The 18800-nt window shown below is 31.7% G+C and overlaps 1 protein-coding gene across 2 annotated transcripts in view; it reads right to left on the reverse strand.

Moving 5' to 3' along the window:
- Positions 1–18800, reverse strand: part of SYT11 (synaptotagmin 11) — a 369439-nt gene that overhangs the window by 20016 nt on the left and 330623 nt on the right. Inside the window, exon 3 of one of the 2 annotated variants that reach the window (XM_044080157.1) lies at positions 1449–1569. In XM_044080157.1, the coding sequence (XP_043936092.1) occupies positions 1449–1569 (121 nt within the window). Of the gene's footprint in view, positions 1–1445; positions 1570–18800 lie in introns of both variants that reach the window. The other variant, XM_044080156.1, reaches the window with a different exon arrangement.

Below are 18800 nucleotides of genomic sequence, written 5' to 3' on the forward strand. Positions count from 1 at the left end.
CTTGCACAGTCTATAAACAAGGGTTTTACTTGCACAGTCTATAAACAAGGGTTTTACTTGCACAGTCTATAAACAAGGGTTTTACTTGCACAGTCTATAAACAAGGGTTTTACTTGCACAGTCTATAAACAAGGGTTTTACTTGCACAGTCTATAAACAAGGGTTTTACTTGCACAGTCTATAAACAAGGGTTTTACTTGCACAGTCTATAAACAGCTTCTCCTGTACTGCTGATGCCTCAAAGGAAAACTGATACTCCCTGCAGATAGTGTATAACAAAATCAGTCAGTTCATAACTTTTGCAAAGATATCCATTTCCACTGATCACAGGTAGTCTAACATCTGGCTACACCCAATACAACCTTAAGTCACTCCCTCTAAATGTTTTATCTTTTCATATGCTTCAAAACATGCTTGCATGGAGTGACCATATCTTCTCTGTGCTAACTCCCAAGCACTAGCAATCACTCACGGCCAGCCTCCCTGAAAACTTGTAGACATAGGCTATACATTGAAACAAACTGAAAAAGCATCTGTTGAAATTTGTGAAATGCAAATGCTTGCTTTCTTAGATACTTCGATGTTCTCTGCTCCCACACTCAGCCTAACAGCAGTAATCATTTTAAATTCTTCCAGCAGCCCACATGTTCTTACCCCCTTTAAACAACAGATTGCAATATTTGGAGGTTTTTTCACCTCTCCTTTTCTTCAAGCTATACAGTATAAATACTAAAAAATGGAAGTGCTTAACATATAATATGTATTTTTCTCATGTTCGGGTTGTCTGATATTAATATCTGTTGCCTTGCTCAAATGGACATTCAGTGTAATGTGGAATACTGTACATACCAGGCTGCTATTATACATGTGATATGTGTTGTATACTGTGCATACTTTAAATACTATGTTTATGATTATATGTTTGTTAAATTTATATTCCCAGGCAGATTCTGAAAATGGCCCAACAGCACCAAACAAACAAGTAAACAAAGAAATAATTGCAAATAAATGCTCAGCATTTTTATTTTATTTTATTCTATTTTATTTAGTTAATTTTTGACTGGGTTGTCCATTTGAGTTTCTGACATAGTTTCAGTGGAGACCAGGGAGAAAAGCTCCAAGAGCAATAAATGTGTAGTTTAATGATAAAAAATACATTATTTTCAGAGTTACATTAAATCCACAATAACAAAGTTGCAAGACAGGTTAACAGTCATTATGTATGGCATAATGCCTACACTATTAATTTGAGCACATACAGCTCAACGTTTGTAAAAATAAAACATGTCCACAATGGTAAAAAACATACCTCAGTAAAGAGATTTGATGTAAACATACGTACATGTACACAGTAGTACAGTGTAATTAATCAATAATAATTGACTATAATTCAGCTCTATTAACTGATTTCTACAACTGTCACAAGGCACAGAGAAAATAACTGCTACCTGAGAGACCAGTGATGTCCATTTTGGGTAAATGCTTTGCTTTGAGAACAACAACACTCATTCGTTGTGTCACAACGTGGTAGGACAAGGAAACCAGCAGCTCCCCTCTACTGATACATTTCTGTTAGAGGAAAAAGAACAAAAACATCTCTTAAAGACACATAACAATTTTATTTTCAGTACTCTCTGTTTCTCTCAGTTCTAATCCAAAATCTAATAAACAGAGTTATCTCAAAGAAATTCTTCATCTGTTAAAAGTTGAAAATGTACCACTTTTACACAATTTTTTGAATTCCACCTCATAGCACGTGTCTAGTTCACACAAAACCACACTACAAGATCAACATACTAGTGGAACCGATAATTTAAAGCAAAAAGTTAAATGTTTTACATTTCACTTTTTCAGAAGAAGAAAAAAAATGACCTTGTGTAGTAGAATTTTGCAGATTTTACACTGTCTTTTTGTTGTGCTTATATCTATCCATCATTTCTGTCACACTCTGTTTTTAAACATGCGTTTCTGAGAAGTATCCCAGATTCTTCTGGAAGTGTGAAGAGTTCTGTGTGCTATTTGGTATTCAAATTTTATGCTAATTAGACTTCCAGATTTTTGGCTGGATGCACCTACCTTTTGAGGGCCTTTGTACCTATTTTCAATGTCTGCAGGTTGAGAGGCATGACTGTGAGACAACATAATATATACAGGAAATACCCAGCCACCTGGTGTGAGGGTATAGGTTGTATATTTGTGTTATACTCTAAAATAATGCAAATGATGATGTATGGTATGCTCAGGTACAACTGGGCTTTGCATACATTTTTGTAGTTGTGAAAATAATGACATTCTGTAAGTAGGTTCTGATATTCAGTGATATGACTTCATGGTCACAAGATCTGACATAATTAATGACAATGTTGGTACATTAAACACCTGTCAATAAAGGAAAAGGAAAATGAATGGCTTCCACACAAATTCATTACAATTTCCTTCAGTGTAGCTGCACCTACAACTTCCATACTTACAACACAAACTTTCCCAGCATCCTTGTACAGACCTTATGGGCCTGCTTGCATTCTTCTGTCTTGCTGCAGCTGGGAAATGGACCATGTCACTACAAACGAGAAAGTGTCAGTTGAACTGACAATGTGGGTGACACCATTTCTTTGTACTTATTCTTAAACTTATCTTTCAACTAACATGACAGAACATAAAATAAAAAGCCTGCAGTTTTCTATTACTTGGCTAACAGGCACATAGACTAGCTTTGAATCTTTCCTGCAGTCTTTTCTGTCAGGAAAGAACTAATGACTGTTTTGCATCATTTAGAAAATGAACACTGCTAAGTATTGATTTAACTTTCTTTCACTGATATATGCCTTCTTTCTTTTGTATTTTCCCAATTAAACTTCTTTCTCCTTGCTCATTAAAGCTGCGTTTTATGGGTTTTTTTCTATCAGAACCCAGGCAGTAGCTGAATGCAATCCTACAGGATTATTATGCCTACCTAATTAACCCATTTTAAAGAAATAAATTAATATAAGTCAAGTGAGGATTATGAATCTGTGGCTGGCACTGTCAGGAGAAGCACATGTATGTGTAACCCAGTCTGAGATGGCACAGTAGTCTATTTCATATGGCCATAAATACTGTAGAAGACTGGGGAATGAACCCTTCTAGAAAGTGGAATGTAAAGGTTGTGTATATATATATATATATATATATATATATATATATGCGCTACTTCAAAGGATGTAGTAAGTAATATAAGAAGCAGGTGCTGACACTGGTAGCAGTTTGCATACTTGTAAAAGATGTCAAAGGAGGCAGTACCATTGTAAATAAATAAAATAACCATGAAAGTAGATCTTCAAGGAGAGGTTTCTGTAACAGTAAATCATAACATTGGGTTATAACACATTATTGTTATCTATACTCACCCAAAGGTTCCAAAATCACTATTTTTTCCTATGAAGTATCACTGCAGTCTTCTACAGCCCAGATACTGCCTTCAGAAGGGTTGAGCCTCCTTTATATATCTCACATTGCTTAATCCAGAAGTGCCCAGATGGAAGAAAGGTTGTGATAGACAAATGCCCTTTCCATTAGAGACTTAGTAAAATATACAGCACTATTGTCTTTTGTGTTGAGTATAAATGTGGGCATATATAGCAATGTCAGAAAAAGAAACACTCGTTATTGTGCTTTGAATGATCTATTAAAATGGAAGCATAGCTCTTGCAGAATAAAATAAACCTGTCATAGCAAGAATAACTCAGATATCATTCACTACAATAACTAAAGTAGTACACAAGTGGAGAAAAATGTCCCTTAAAACAGAGTACTAATGTGGGCAATAACATGCCCAAAAATGATAGTGCTGTAAAGAATTATGAATAAATCATTTACTAAATGCTTAAAACATATGACAATCTATTACACAATCCGAGTCTCTAAAAAACTTTAAACTCACTTTAAAAAATCATTTCCTCAACAATCCAATATGCCACTGTTTAAAAAGCCATAAACTACCTTAAACTATGTCTAACACATCAAAATATGATGTCTTCTATCAATGTCAATAAAATCTTTCCCTGTGAATATGATGTCGTTTTATATATTGTTTTTATATTTTTTCTCGTAATCTCATTATCAAGCCATAATGGGCCATTGTGTTGACATGCATCAACATTTTGTTAATAAGAAGGTATAATACTAGTCCAACTAGACTATGTAAATATTTGCACTCTAAATTACCAATCTTTGGAAAACCACATATGTCATAGAACTGTATAAAAAATTTACACGATGTATTTTAATCTTTGAAACTTTGTATAAAAAAATTTGGATTTTGCTGTATATATAATATTGTCTTATATAGTTCTTGGATTTGTAAATGGTGCTTTTCTCCCCGGGCCTATGGGGTTTTACCCAGTGGACTTTTCTGGTCAACAAATGTCAATAAATAAATAAATAAATATGATAAGAATAAACATCCTGCATAATGAAGAATGCAAAATATGTACTTTAAGTAAAAGGAAATGTTCTTTAATTACAATGAAGAATATTAAATATCAGCCTTAAGTGAAAGGAAATATTCCTTAATTACAACAAAATAATTCAAGGTTCCTTGTCAGGATATGATTAGAGCTAAAGCATAGCTATCAAACAATATTTCATCATTCTTATAACAAGATGCAAAAGCATTAGCTTCATATTAAATAACATTTGAGGGTATTTGCACTAGGTATGGTATAAGACTTCTAGGAAATCTTGATCCTACAAACAAAATAAAGTAAAATTATAAAGCTTGTAATGTAGGTTGCATAGAATAAGCTCTGCCATAACACTATATGAGAATTATGATGAGCTTTACCTGATAAGTACCACAGTAGGATGATATGATCAGAATGATAAGGTACATAACTATAACAGGCACAATGCTGACAAGGATATTATATGAAATTTCCCACAAGAGCAATGATAGACCAAATAAACATCTTTGGTTACTTAATATATGTAGGACATTTTAAGAACATTTTCCCATAGTAATGGGAGAGGGACTGTGGGACATTAGATTTAATATCAGAGCGACCGCAAAGATTTACTGTTATTCCAAGTATTATTTTATATAACTGTATTATTTACTTTACAGAAAGTCACTATGCCTCTAAAGCAAAACATTTGGATTAAATTCAAAGCAATGCCATGCTTTTTTGGAAGGGAATACAGCTAAACAAACATACTGCATTAATACCAATAGTTATATATAAACCTCCTGCCAAGGCATTTCACTTCTAAATGCAGTCTGTGAAGGTTGCTTAACCAATGCAAAGCTATAATATATAAGGGATGTGTGTCAAAAATGCATCTACAAGTTAATGCACTTTTATGAACAACACTTTCACGATGAACAGTCGCTATTTCAGGGATCTTGTTGTAGTTCAGGTGCAGTGAGTTTTTCTTGTTAAGGTTTGTAATGGGAGGGGAACCTATACTGCTGAGGAAACCTGTTGTTATAGATCGTGGTACAGTGACGATAATGAAATACATCCTTTTCTCCACTATAGTGCAATCTTGGAGTTAGTGTATGTAGCATGGGGGTGTGGAGGCGACGCTGCCCCCCACATGGGGGGTGCAGTGGTGCTTGTCCCCCTGCAAAAATGTGTTTGCAGTATTTGATGATTTTATTTTGGTTTTCGATAATGTGTTATTCGTGAAAGTGTGTTTTCGTTTAAGTACACTTTCGCTAAAGTGGAGTCAGCTATCTGCCATTTGAAAAAGTGTACTTTCTGTCAGAAGTAAACCCAGATATATATATATATATATATATATATATATATATATATATATACATATATATATATATATATATATATATATATATATATACACACACACACACACACACACACACACACACATATATATATATATATATATATAAACTTATACATATACATACACACACATATATATATATATTATACACACACACATATATATATATATATATATATATATATATACACACACACACACACACACACACACATGTATATATATATATATATATATATATATATATATATATATATATATATATATATATATATATATCAGCTGACCTAAGCAAGGAAAATCTTTGCTCTTACTTGAACATTTTTTTAAGCAAGCTTCATAAAGTAATGCATATTAATAAAGTATCAAAGAAATGCCAATTATAAACTTGACAGATTATACAAAACAGAAATATGTGGACTCCTGTCTTGTACTATTACTGCATCAAGTTTCAGACCGCCTGTTTGTAAATAGATTTATACCTGTGTATTATTGAACATCCACAATCAAGTAAACAAATACAATAAGAATGAATTGAAATAACAGCAGCACCACATTTTAATATAAGAGAAAAATGTACACTCCATGGCCAAAACAAAGTCAACTGAAGCTTGATTAATGAAATATGCAGATGACTGCAAAACAGAATCCATGATAAAAAAATCATTGTAGGGATAATTCCTAACTTAAAATATTCCCAGCCTATGAAATGAGTTACCATTACAGGTCAAGCTACTTAAATTTTTTTGTTTTCTGTCTTTAAGGTTAGTCTTGATGATTTGATAGGTAGACATAAATTTACACCATGGATATCATGACTGGTTCTCCTTGATTTAGGAAGAAAGTACTCTTTTAAACACTCATAAAAGGAGGCACACACTTTTAAGTGTGTCTACTTAATGGTGTAGATAACTAGGCATGTTAAAGTCCCTGCAGTTGATTACTTGCCAAGTACTATTCCTATATTCAAATAATTCTAACCACTGAGGATATTATGAAACTGAATAATTATTTAATGAGTATTACATCATGGACAATAGACACATGATTAAAATGTAATGGTACAAAAAAGGCAAGGTGATGTTATATGGAAAAAAAGGAGTGGCATCATAATTATGCTTAATATACACCATCCTGTATTGGCAGGTATTTAAGACTTGGGGATAACTGCAGGGCAAAGGTTGTCATTAAAGAACACATTTCATATATTAAAGTATAGACTGGGAAATAGACTGGACTGTTATTTACAATCATAGAGACAAGAAACCTTATACAGTTGCATGCACTAAATAAATATATGATCAGGCCAATAATTGAACATAATCTGGTATTCTAACAATTAACAACCAGTGATCTGTCTCAGTTTAGAATATGTACAGAAAACATTTACAGAGAAATTAAGGATCATGAACCATCTAACATGCTATCAGAGGCTGTTACTATCAGCAGCTCCAACAGCTTGACCTATTCAGTATCAGATACAGGGTAAATTATGTACTGTTTGTAAAGCTCTAATGTGCAAAAAAATGACCTAGGTAATCAGGATCCTAACAAGCAACCTACAGTTCTGGTTTATAAAACCCATTTAAATAGATCAGTCAAAAATTACTATTTCATGGGGGGGTGTGGCTTAGCATGAGCCTTGAGTAGCAGCACTTTCTCTCTGCTCTGCCTTTTCATATCTTTTATGACAGGAATTTTTGAGTATAACTAAATAGTAATTTTTTTATATATTTAGTGTCTCTTCATAGTTTAGTTAGTTAATATCAAAAAATATTTTAATTATTTACAACCTTTCCTGTCAAAGTTACAAAAGACAAGTTTCAGGCATCTGACTACACCATGAGCTTTACTAAATCCTGTCATCAGGACTGTGTATTAAAAAAAGAGTTTCAACTCTTTTAACTACCATACAGGAATTATCAACAACATTTGACAGAATGGATATGAAAATAGATAACTTTAAATAAACTACTTTGCAACAAATGGAGACAATACATCTGGATCTGAAACACCAGAAGAAACAAATTACAGGTATTGAAATTTCCTTAAATGACATGGATTGTAGAATACAATAAAATGAACATAATTTGGAATTTCTTCTAAAACAAAATACTTTGCTGTTAACAAAAAATAGATGATCTAGAAAATAGATCTTAAAGAAATAACATCAGGATCTTTGGATTACCAAATAACTTGGAAGAAAACAACTTGGAAAAGTTTTTATCTTCATGGCTATCAGAAATCTTACAACTCCCTGAAGTGCTTTCTTTTGGTATAGAAAGAGCTCACAGGTCCTTGTCTTCCTTTAAAAATACCAAAAGCATTTCTACAAAGTCAGCTATAGTTAAATTTTTATCATCCCATGATAAAGAAATAGTTTTGAAGATGGGTTGGTCTAGGTCACCTATTAAATACAAGGACAACATCATTTGTTTTGATAATGACTATTCTTCAATTGTTATTTCAAAAAGGAAACAGTTCCTTCCATTGCTCAAAGAACTAAAAAAAGCACAAATAAAGTCACACTTGCTTTTCTCTGCAAGGCTGAAAATCTTCCTTCAAGATGGTCCGAAGATATTTGAAGTACTTGATGCTGCCATCAACTACATTAACTCTAATAAAATATTGGATAAAATGGATGAAATGGACTGGGCTAGTTCAAGTCTCAAAAGAATTGCTGAAAATGGTAATTGGAAAACAATTGAACACAAGAAGAAACTTAAAAAAATAACTCTCTTTTTGTTTTTCCTACATAATGGACTTTTTATTTCCTTTTCCATAAATTTTTTCTTTTTATTTTGACCCAGAAGTCATGGGATTTGAAAACGGTTCAACAGGTGAGTGCCTTTCATTTCTTTATTATATAATGTTTATAACTTACGTTTATATATTATCAAATTAATTAGTTACATTTAATAGCTATTAGTAGGCTATATATATTATTTCCTCTTTACTAATATTGGTTTTCTTTATATTAGATACTTTTAGGTTATAATTTAGTATAATTTTTTAATATAAGTAACCTTTAATAACATTCTACTGTATTTAGCTTAAGTAAAGGAAAAAATGGGGAAGGGAGAGGTAAAGGAAACAAAGTATAGAATAATATTTTCCAAGCATTAGATTATTGCCCCATAATAGCTTAAACCTTTGAATATATAATCTGCTCAGGATTATAATGATATTACTTATAGAAGTTTAAAAGCCAATTGTTTAAAACACTTGTTTAGTATTCCGATTCTTGTTTGTTTCTTTAATATTACTAGAATGATTATTAAACTAGTTTAAGCTTCCTTTACCATATTTCTTTTCCTTTCTTTTTTATAAAAATTCATTTTTAATTATAAATAATTTATATTAAATATGTTTTTAGAGTATTTTTATAGAAAAGGGATATCCTGAGATGTCTTTAATTCCTTTGAATTGCTATTTAGTATAGTTAACTATGTATCTTTGTTATGTAGATACAATTTCCTTGCTCTCTGTTTCCTTTTTGTATGCCCTTGTGGTTTTCATTGGGTGTTTGGGCATGATGGCTTTGTCTCATGTGTTTTTGGCTGGTGTAGCCTGTATTTTGTTGGTATTGTTCGTTAGTGGCTTTGGGTATGTAGCGGACCCAAAGATTCAAGGATCCATGGTTGCTTTTTCTTGCTTTTTTTATTTTTATTTTTATTCACTTGTTATCTTCTCTGACAAACTGCGGTAGTGGTGCTGCGGTAGGCGTTCGCCTCTTCACAGTTGAGTTGTCCGTCTCGATTTCTCAGTTAAGCGCCTACTGTGTGGACGCGTGAATGAAATGGCGCCGTTGAAGGAAGGGTTGTTGTCGTTAGCATGTAAGCATCATCTAAAACTCTGCCAATCGGGATTAGCGGACGGAGTTCCGCTGTGGCTACTAACCAAAAAAAGAAAACACACAGTTATCTTCTCTGACACTCGATGAGAGCTTTGACTATTGCTGGAGTGTCGTGTGTAGCTCTAGAGCCACTGTAAGCCTTCATCTGAAGACAAGAAAGCTCACAGTTTCCCGCTGAAAAAAATTGAAGCTGTTTTTTTTTCCTTATCTGGTGATGCAACTGTATGCTTCTTTGAACAGCTGCAAGAGCCACATGACATCACTGACGACTCAACGTTTTTCAGGAAAAGGATGTAAACATTTCTCAAAACCTTTTGGACATGCTTAAAAGTTTTTTCTTTTGTTTATTTTTATCGGAGTGATATTTGTATATTGTACAGTTAAAAAAGTAAACAGTAGCAGATTTTGTTACAATCAATACTATCTTCTATTTAGTACGTAGATATCACAGAATAGATTGAATATGATGGGTAAAAGTTCTTTTACAGTATATTTGTGCATATTTTGCTACTTTAAAAGTAAAAATACTTTTTAATAACTCCCTGTCTTCTAGATTTAAGTATATTGAAACACTATTCTCATTAATAATTTCATTATATTCCAGTAAGTACAATACTATTGGAATCTATGTTGCTTTCTGTACATTACACTGTATACTATCCTTTTACTTCTGCTTAGCAGAGTAACACAATAAATGTTAACCTTACTGAATCTTACTAACTAATATTTACAAATACAATAATTTTAGACTTGTCTCACAGACTTTACATGGGGGTGTAATGAATGAGTAGCTCAGAGACATTTCTAAGATCAGTTAGCTGTTTTTGCTTGCCCATATTTGAACTATATTCAATGGGTCCTGTTTTATTACTATGCCCTGATACAAGTTTGAAATATTAGTTTTGCTTTAACTGCTTAGTTGTAAAAATGAATATCATTTGCTTTATCTGTGCTGTTACAACCATACTAAATCTTACTATGTTTAGTTAATCATGAGGTATTTTCCACATTTTTAGTCCTGTATTATATACCATTATATACCCCTTTCATTTTAGCCTAAAGCAGTAATGTTGCAATAATGTATCATGCCACTGAGAGTCTTAATTTTGTTTACAAATGCATTGGTGGGGTGAATAGGTTAAAGTTTCATATTCAGATATATAGACATATCCTTTTACTTCATACCTGTGGGGATATATTTAAATTTGATTCATGTGTTTTGAGTTTTTAAAACTGTTTTTGTGTAAGAAAGTGGTTTATTTTGGATACTCCTAGGAAAGTACATATAATTCTGTTTAAAAAAAATATATATATATATCCTTGTGCCTTGTAGTAAATGATTGGTGGCAACAGTTTATATTATGAGGGAATACACAACTGCAATTTCTATTATATCTGAAAATCTCACAAAAACTCTGTTTAGTCTTATATTGTTCACTATTTTTAGTTAGGTTAAATATAATTTTATGCAATCACTTCATTTTGTTTAGTCAGAAATATATGTATCAGTGTGAGACGTCTAAGAAACAGTTTGTAGTAATACACAGATTACAAACAAATGAATAAGTAAATAAGCTTACCAGTGATTTAGTAATTATAACATTTTTGAATAGTTGATTTATATGTATATTAAAAAGCCATGTTTTAAAAAGATGAAACAGTATATATTTCAGGCAGTGCATGACAGAAACTTGCTGCTAGTAGGAATGTTAATTTGAGTGATAAATGTCACTCAAATTAAGAGTTTATAACTCCAGGTGGGTTTTAAAAGGTTTTCTTGTTAGATATGTTTGTTATACTTTCTTGATAACAATTTTTCAGATGTTCACAAAAAATAAGAATAATTGAATGTTATTTAAATATTAATAACCTTAAATCATTTTTCTGTAGAGTATACTATCTAATGTGCTGTATTCCATTCTTTTTATTAATTTCAATTTACAAACTAAAAACTAATGGGAATTTTAGCCAACATACATTTCAATCCAACAAACTAACAACATGACATCACTTCATTATATTTCTCTTAATATAAATGGTCTTAATAACCCCAACAAGAGAAGATCTTTGAATAAATATCTACAATTGCATAATTCACAATTAAATTTTCTCCAAGAAACTCATTTAATAGAAGATATTTCCAAACTAAAATATAAATCTTTCTCAATTCTTGTTAGCTCTGAACATTCACAAAAAAGAAGGGGTGTAGAAATATTGTGGAATAACAAATTACCACAGCCTAAAATATTAGATACATACAAAGATAACAAATGTATGGTAGCTTCTATTATCATGCAATTTAATGATTTAATATTCACTCTAATAAATATGTACTGGATTCCTGGCTTTGGACAGACATCAGCGCAACATATTGATCCTATTATTCAATCCTCTAAGGGTAATATTATTTTATCTGGTGATTTTAATTGTATTTTTAGTATCTCTGATTCTTCCTTTAAGGGTAAAAGAAAATTTTCAAGTTCAGCTAAATTATTAAAAGAGTTTTCCAATTCTTTTTTATTAAAAGACATTGATAATTATGCTGACTCAAAGTTACTATTCTACACATGTTTTCACACAGACACAACACATATTCAAGAATAGAGTTTTTATTACAAATAGTTTAATATATTATTTAACTAATGTTAAAGTTATTACATGCCCCTTTTCAGATCACAATTCTATAACCTTTTATTTATATATTCATACTAACACCAATGCTCAGATAAAACAAATCCCAGCATATATAACCACATTAAAATATTTCAACAATTTCATTCTGCAGGAAGTTCATAGTTTTTTTTTAGAATTCAATACCAATAATAATACATTCAAAATTTTTATTTGGGATGCAATGAAGGCATATCTATATGGCAGAGTAATTGATTGGCATAAGAAAAAAAAGACTTTCATGGGATAAAGAACTAAAAGGGATACAAACAAAACTAGACACCTTAAATCTTGAGTTATCAAAAAACCCACAAGTAAAATCTAAATTGGATGAACTAAAATCTTAAATAAGAAATATATTGAGATTCTTAATCATAAAACTAAGATACATTTAGAGAAATATAAACTTATTAATTGTTCAATTAATCTAAGATCTTTGAAAATGTTATCCAATAAAGTAAAGAGATTGAATAAATTCAATCATATTAAAGAAATATATTCACCCTAGAAAAAAATAGTTTCTGATTTGGATAATATATTAATTGAATTAATTTTTTTTCTTAATTTAAACCAATCCTCTACATCAATAAACTCAAGGAAAGATATTCAAGCTTTTATTAAAATCTCTAAAAATAGATTAACAAATGAGCAAACTAAACTTCTAGATAGGCAAATTACTTTAAAAGACATTCAAGAACAAATTAGCATCCTCAAACAAAATAAAGTACCTGGTAATAACAGCATTATTCCAGAAATTTACAAATTGCTTCCAGATAAAGCGCTAACTTTATTACTTTCAGTTTTTAACACTATACAATATAAAAATATTGCTCCTCCCTCATGGAAGTATACGTTCATATCTCCTATCTTAAAACCTGAAAAAGATCCTACAAAATGTAATTCATACAGCCCTATCTCTTTACTTAATACGGACTACAAAACATTTATGTCTATATATGTAAAAAGACTAAAGGTGTTTCTTCTTAACTTAGTAGATGAAGACCAAACTGATTTCATAACAAACAGAACAACTTATGATAATATTAAAAGAGTAATAACTTTAATTGAATCAAAATTAAAAGCCTAAAAAATAATTTAACTATAGTTAGTTTAGACATACATTGTGCTTTTGACTCTGTCAACTGGAATTACTTATTTATTTTTTTACAGGAACTCAATTTTTCAAGCAATTTTATAAATCTTCTTGCACAGTTATATATAGGCTCACAAGCTTACATCAAAATTGGCTCTAATATATCCCAATCCATACCTATTACTAAAGGCAATAAACAAGGTTGTCCTTTATCCCCTCTATTATTTATTTTAGTTATGGAGCCCTGGGTCAACTTGATTAGAGATAATAGTAATATTAAGGGCTTTGATATAAGTCTTAACAAAACTTCAAAGATTCAAATGTTTGCAGATGATATTTTGATTACCTTGGGTGGCAAAAATCCAACAATTCAATAATTATTTAATGACATAGATTATTTCCAAAAAAATTCAGGTCTTACATTTAATTATAATAATACACAAATCATATTATCTGGTACAAAAAATATAATATTCAAAATGAATTTGAAAAATATATATCACAATCCCAGCAAATAAAATATCTAGGAATAATTATTGCTAACAGTTTAAAAGAAATTCAAAAACTGAACTTTGATAAAAGTTTAAAAGAAATAGATAACCTAATACTTAAATGGTCTAAAATAAAATGTTTAATGAAAGAAAAGTTATCAATTATAAAGATGTTTCTTCTACCAAAAATTCTATACATAATCCAGTCTATTTCTATACCTCCATCTTATGCAGTAATTAAAAAATGTAATTCTATCATTAAAAACTTTCTATGGTATCCAATTAAACCCAGAATTTCCTTAACATACCATATGTATAGTTGGGATAACAGAGGTATTGTTTTACCAAACTTAGAAATGTACTCAATTTCCTCACTCATTAAGACAATTTTGTATCTTATAAACAGTAGATATTCAGCTAAATAGAATGACTTTATCTTATCCTCATCAATAAATCTAAATAATAGTAATGACCATTTTAAGTTAAAATTATTGAATAATACATTCATATGGAAATTAAAGGAACATTTTTCTTTATGCCCTACTCAAACTTTTACATAAAATTATATTGATGTGATTCTAAAATCCTTTAAAAATTGTATACCTAGATTTCAATTATATGAAAATTGGATATTCTTTATTTTCCCTATAGCATATACACAGGGAGTTATCTTCTCCACAAATTTTCAAAAAATGTCAATATTTGAAAAAAAACAACTGATTTATTGGCATCAACTGGTAAAAAATAATGAATTACAATCCATCAATACTTTATTGGCAGAAAATTACCTTGATTCTTAACTATGGCCTGATATACAAGAAGCTAGAAATTATGTTAAGAATAAATTTGACTTAATACCTTCTTCAGTTAAAAATGTAATTCTCAAATTCATTCAATACCTAATTGTTTGTTCTTAACAGAACAATTTAATAAAAATGAATCTGTCATATATAAATATATATATATATATATATATATATATATATATATATATATAGGTTCACTTTATAACATCGAAATACTGAAATGTCGAATATCTCGAAGCTATAAAGTCAAATGTTAGAAATAGTGAACGTTCACAATCGCGAATTTCACATATCTCGAATATATGTCGAATTTGCGGTTATGAAGTTGCGCTGTGTAATGTCCGGGTTTGTGTTTTGGTGGTGCACGGTGCCGTGTGTGGGTGTAGGTATTATGTCAGGTAAGTGAGTGCTTTGTAAGTGTTTTGAGTGGGAGTTAGAGTGTGTGTGAGGGATTGGAGAATGTGCGTGTGTGAGTGAGCTTTTGTGTTATGTTTGTGCGATCATGGAGTTAGTATATATAAGTAGGGGGTGTGGGGGGCACATCCCCCCCACATGGGGGGCAGGGGGGCTTTCTCCCCTGCTTATGTGTGTGTGAGTTGTGTATGTGGGTTTTTTTTTTTTGTTTATGTTGTGATGCGGGTGTTGTGTTGTATGTTTAGTGTAGTGTGTGCAGTGTTTTCGGTTATGTGGTTTCGCGGTTTTTGTTTGTCGGTGTTTTGTGGATTTGGTTTTATAGCCTTGAGATACTGAAATTCGATATTTCAGCATTTCAAGGTTATAAAGTGAATCTGTGTATATATATATATATATACATATATATATATATATATATATATATACATATATAAAACTATCAATCAGATTTAGACAAATTCCCTGATAATTATTGGAAATTATTTTTGGAAATGAATAAAAATAATCCATCAGATAAAGATAAATTAAATTTTCTTCAGTCTGCAGGTAAAACAGCTACTTCACTTAAAGGGAGAATGTTTACCTGGTGATTTTTAAATAGATCATTCATCACTACTCATAAAATAAATAAGATGTTTAGAGAAGATATATTGTATTGGAGATGTTTAGAGATTCAGAATGCTGATTGGACACATATTTTCTATGAATGTTTATATATGAAAAAATATTGGGATGATATCAATAATTTCTTACAGGCAATATTTAATGATAAGTTTCAACTTACAAAGTCATTAGTTTTACTTAATTCACCAATTCCATCCTGTTTAAAATCAAACAAATATTCACTGCTTTGGACTGTATTGTCCATAGCCAGGAAATAAATAACTAGAAATTGGAAATCATCACGCTCTCCTTCTTTTCAAAACTTTAAAGATCTTCTCTTGGAAGTATCCAGATTAAAATCATTAACAATTAAATCTAGATCCTCTAGGAACACAGCAAAATACAACCAATGGTTGAATATAATTGATTTATTAGAAAATCAATAACAGGTTTTTATTAGTTAGCTCTTATACATTTGATCTAAATAGTTTTACTTAGTATAGTGAACATCTTTGTATATAGTTCATTGTCTTTTTTTATCTGTTATATTTGAAACTTGATTTTTATTTAATGCATTACAAAAAAAATATTCAATTCTATGTTAAAATTGTATGCTTCAGTAATAATTTTAATAAAACTTTTTCAAAAAAAATGACTATTTAATTTTTCAAGTAATACCATATCTAATGGACAAATTGCTACCTCAAGTCAACATTACTGAAACATTTACCACTTTTAAATTAAGTTTAATTGACTATATATATATATATATATATATATATATATATATATATATATATATTTATATATATATTTATTTATTTATTTTCAGTTTGGTGACCGGGGAGGTCCACTGGGCTCAAAGAGCCCATTTTCAGTGGAGGCCCGGGGAGAAAAGCTCCATAGTGCAAAGTATAAACTATATAATTCAGACTACATAGTACAAAGAAAAGCTAGATAATTCAAAGTTAACAAAATACAATACACAGTAGGAAAAAGGTACAGTAACAACTTTTAAGTTTTAAATAGCAAACTCAGAACAGTTAAACTGCAACATATATACAATATATAATACATATTTACATGATTGTAGGTTGAGAACAGTAGTGTAGAGTAGAATTTGTTCATAGGTTAGAAATGTCAGATAGTGATCTGAAAGTAGTTATCAAGGGATAGATCCCTGGTAAGTAAGGAAAAAAATGGGACTTTGAATGTGATAAAAGTGATCATGAGTTAAGGTAGGTAGAGAGCAGTTGCACTTCCAACTATGGGAGAGGTAGGAATGGAGCTGGGTTTTGAAGTGTTCACAGTTTTGAGAGATTCTTAGAGATGGAGGGAGAGAGTTCCATTTTTTGGCTAAGGTAAAGGATAGAAGTAACTGCCCAGTGGGACAATTTGGTTTATACACGGAGGTTAGGTTTTGGTGGGCAGATCTTAGGGGTCTGTGAGGGATGTATGAAGGTAAGATGTTAGCAAGTGCTGGACATGTATTAGGTTTGAAAATTAGCTTGTGGGCTGTACAGAGTTGGACGTAGTCCAGGTAATTGGGAAGTTCTAGCCACTGCAGCTGGTGGAGCGGTATACAGTGGTGAGTAGAGTATTTGAATGAAGTTGCAAACTTTGAGATTTTATTGTAGCAAGTTTCCAGTTTAGAAGAGTTGGAGGAAGATAGATTGGTTAGTAAGGGAGCACCATACATCAGAGAGGGTAGTAAGTAGGTTGAGACAAGGGTCTGTTTAGTTGAGGGGGAGAGGAAGTGAGAGTTTCTGTACAGCATGCCAAGTTTCTGATGGGTTTTCTTAATATTTAGTTTAATATGGGTATCAATTTTCATTGCTCGTCAATAGTAACCCCAAGAAGTTTGGCAAAAGGAACAATTTCTATATTGGAGTTAGCATGGCTGGTAATTTTAAAGAAGGTTTTGTCAAGAGGGATAGATTTTGATGGGGAGAATAGTGGGATTTTAGATTTGTTGGATTTTAGGAAGAGATGATTTTGAAGCATCCTTTTCTCAGTAGTTGAGAAAGCAGATTGAGTTTTAGTTTGGAGCTCAAGGAGGGTGGAGGCAGAGCAGACTAGTGTTGTGTCATCTGCATATTGTACTATTCTGGTGTTGGGAATTGATGTGTGGAAGTCAGTAATGAAAATATTAAAGAGCATAGGGCCGAGTATGGATACCTGGGGTACCCCTGTTGGGGTTGGAAGGAAGGCAGAGGTACCAGTTTTCCATTTCATAGCCTGGGATCTATCAGAGAGGTAGCTGCTAAACCAGGTAATGGTGTTTTTTGAAAGGTTAAGTTTAGAAAGGTGGGTTAGAAGGTGGGTATGGGAGACGGTATCAAAAGCTTTGGAGAGGTTGAGGAGGACTGTGGATACTAGATTGCCAAAGTCACAGGCATGGTTTACTAAGTCTAGAAATGAAAGAAGAGCTGTTATTGTGCTATGGCCAGGACGGAACCCATGTTGTGTTGGGGTGAGGAGTTGGTTATTTGTAAGGAATGACATTAGTTGGAGGTGGATACATTTCTCAAGAATTTTTGAAATAGGAGATAGAATTGCTATGGGTCGGAAGTTGGAGTAGTTATTGTTTTTGCTTCCTTTGTGGAGGGGTAGGATAAAGGCGGTACACCATAGTTTAGGGACATATGATTCCTGTATGGATCTGTTGATAAGTATACTAATGGGAATGGCAATGCTGTCTGCTGTTAGTTTTAGAAAGATAGAGGGGATGCCGTCAGGGAAATTGGAGCAAGTCTTAAGTTTAGAGAGTTTTTTTATGTATGATGTGGGGATGGGTTTGAGATGAAAAGTAGGAGGAGTGTTTAGGATGGAAGCTTGGGGAGAGGATTTGAGATGGGGAGGAGTTGTTGTTAGGGAAGGTTTTGGTGAGTTCTGCTATCGAGTTAGTAAAGAATGAATTGAACAGTGCAGCTATTTCTGTGTCATGTTTGCTAGTGTCAGGGCAAGGGTTGTTTTTGGTGCCTAGATTAAGAAGGGAGTTGATGGATTTTCAGAATTGTTTGGGGTTTGTGGAATGTCTGGAGTTTGATAGAGTATAATTTTTTATCCTGTGTAATATG

Source organism: Protopterus annectens, chromosome 8.part0, assembly GCF_019279795.1.
Source record: "Protopterus annectens isolate FY-2018-M chromosome 8.part0, PAN1.0, whole genome shotgun sequence".
Lineage (NCBI taxonomy): Eukaryota > Metazoa > Chordata > Ceratodontiformes > Protopteridae > Protopterus > Protopterus annectens.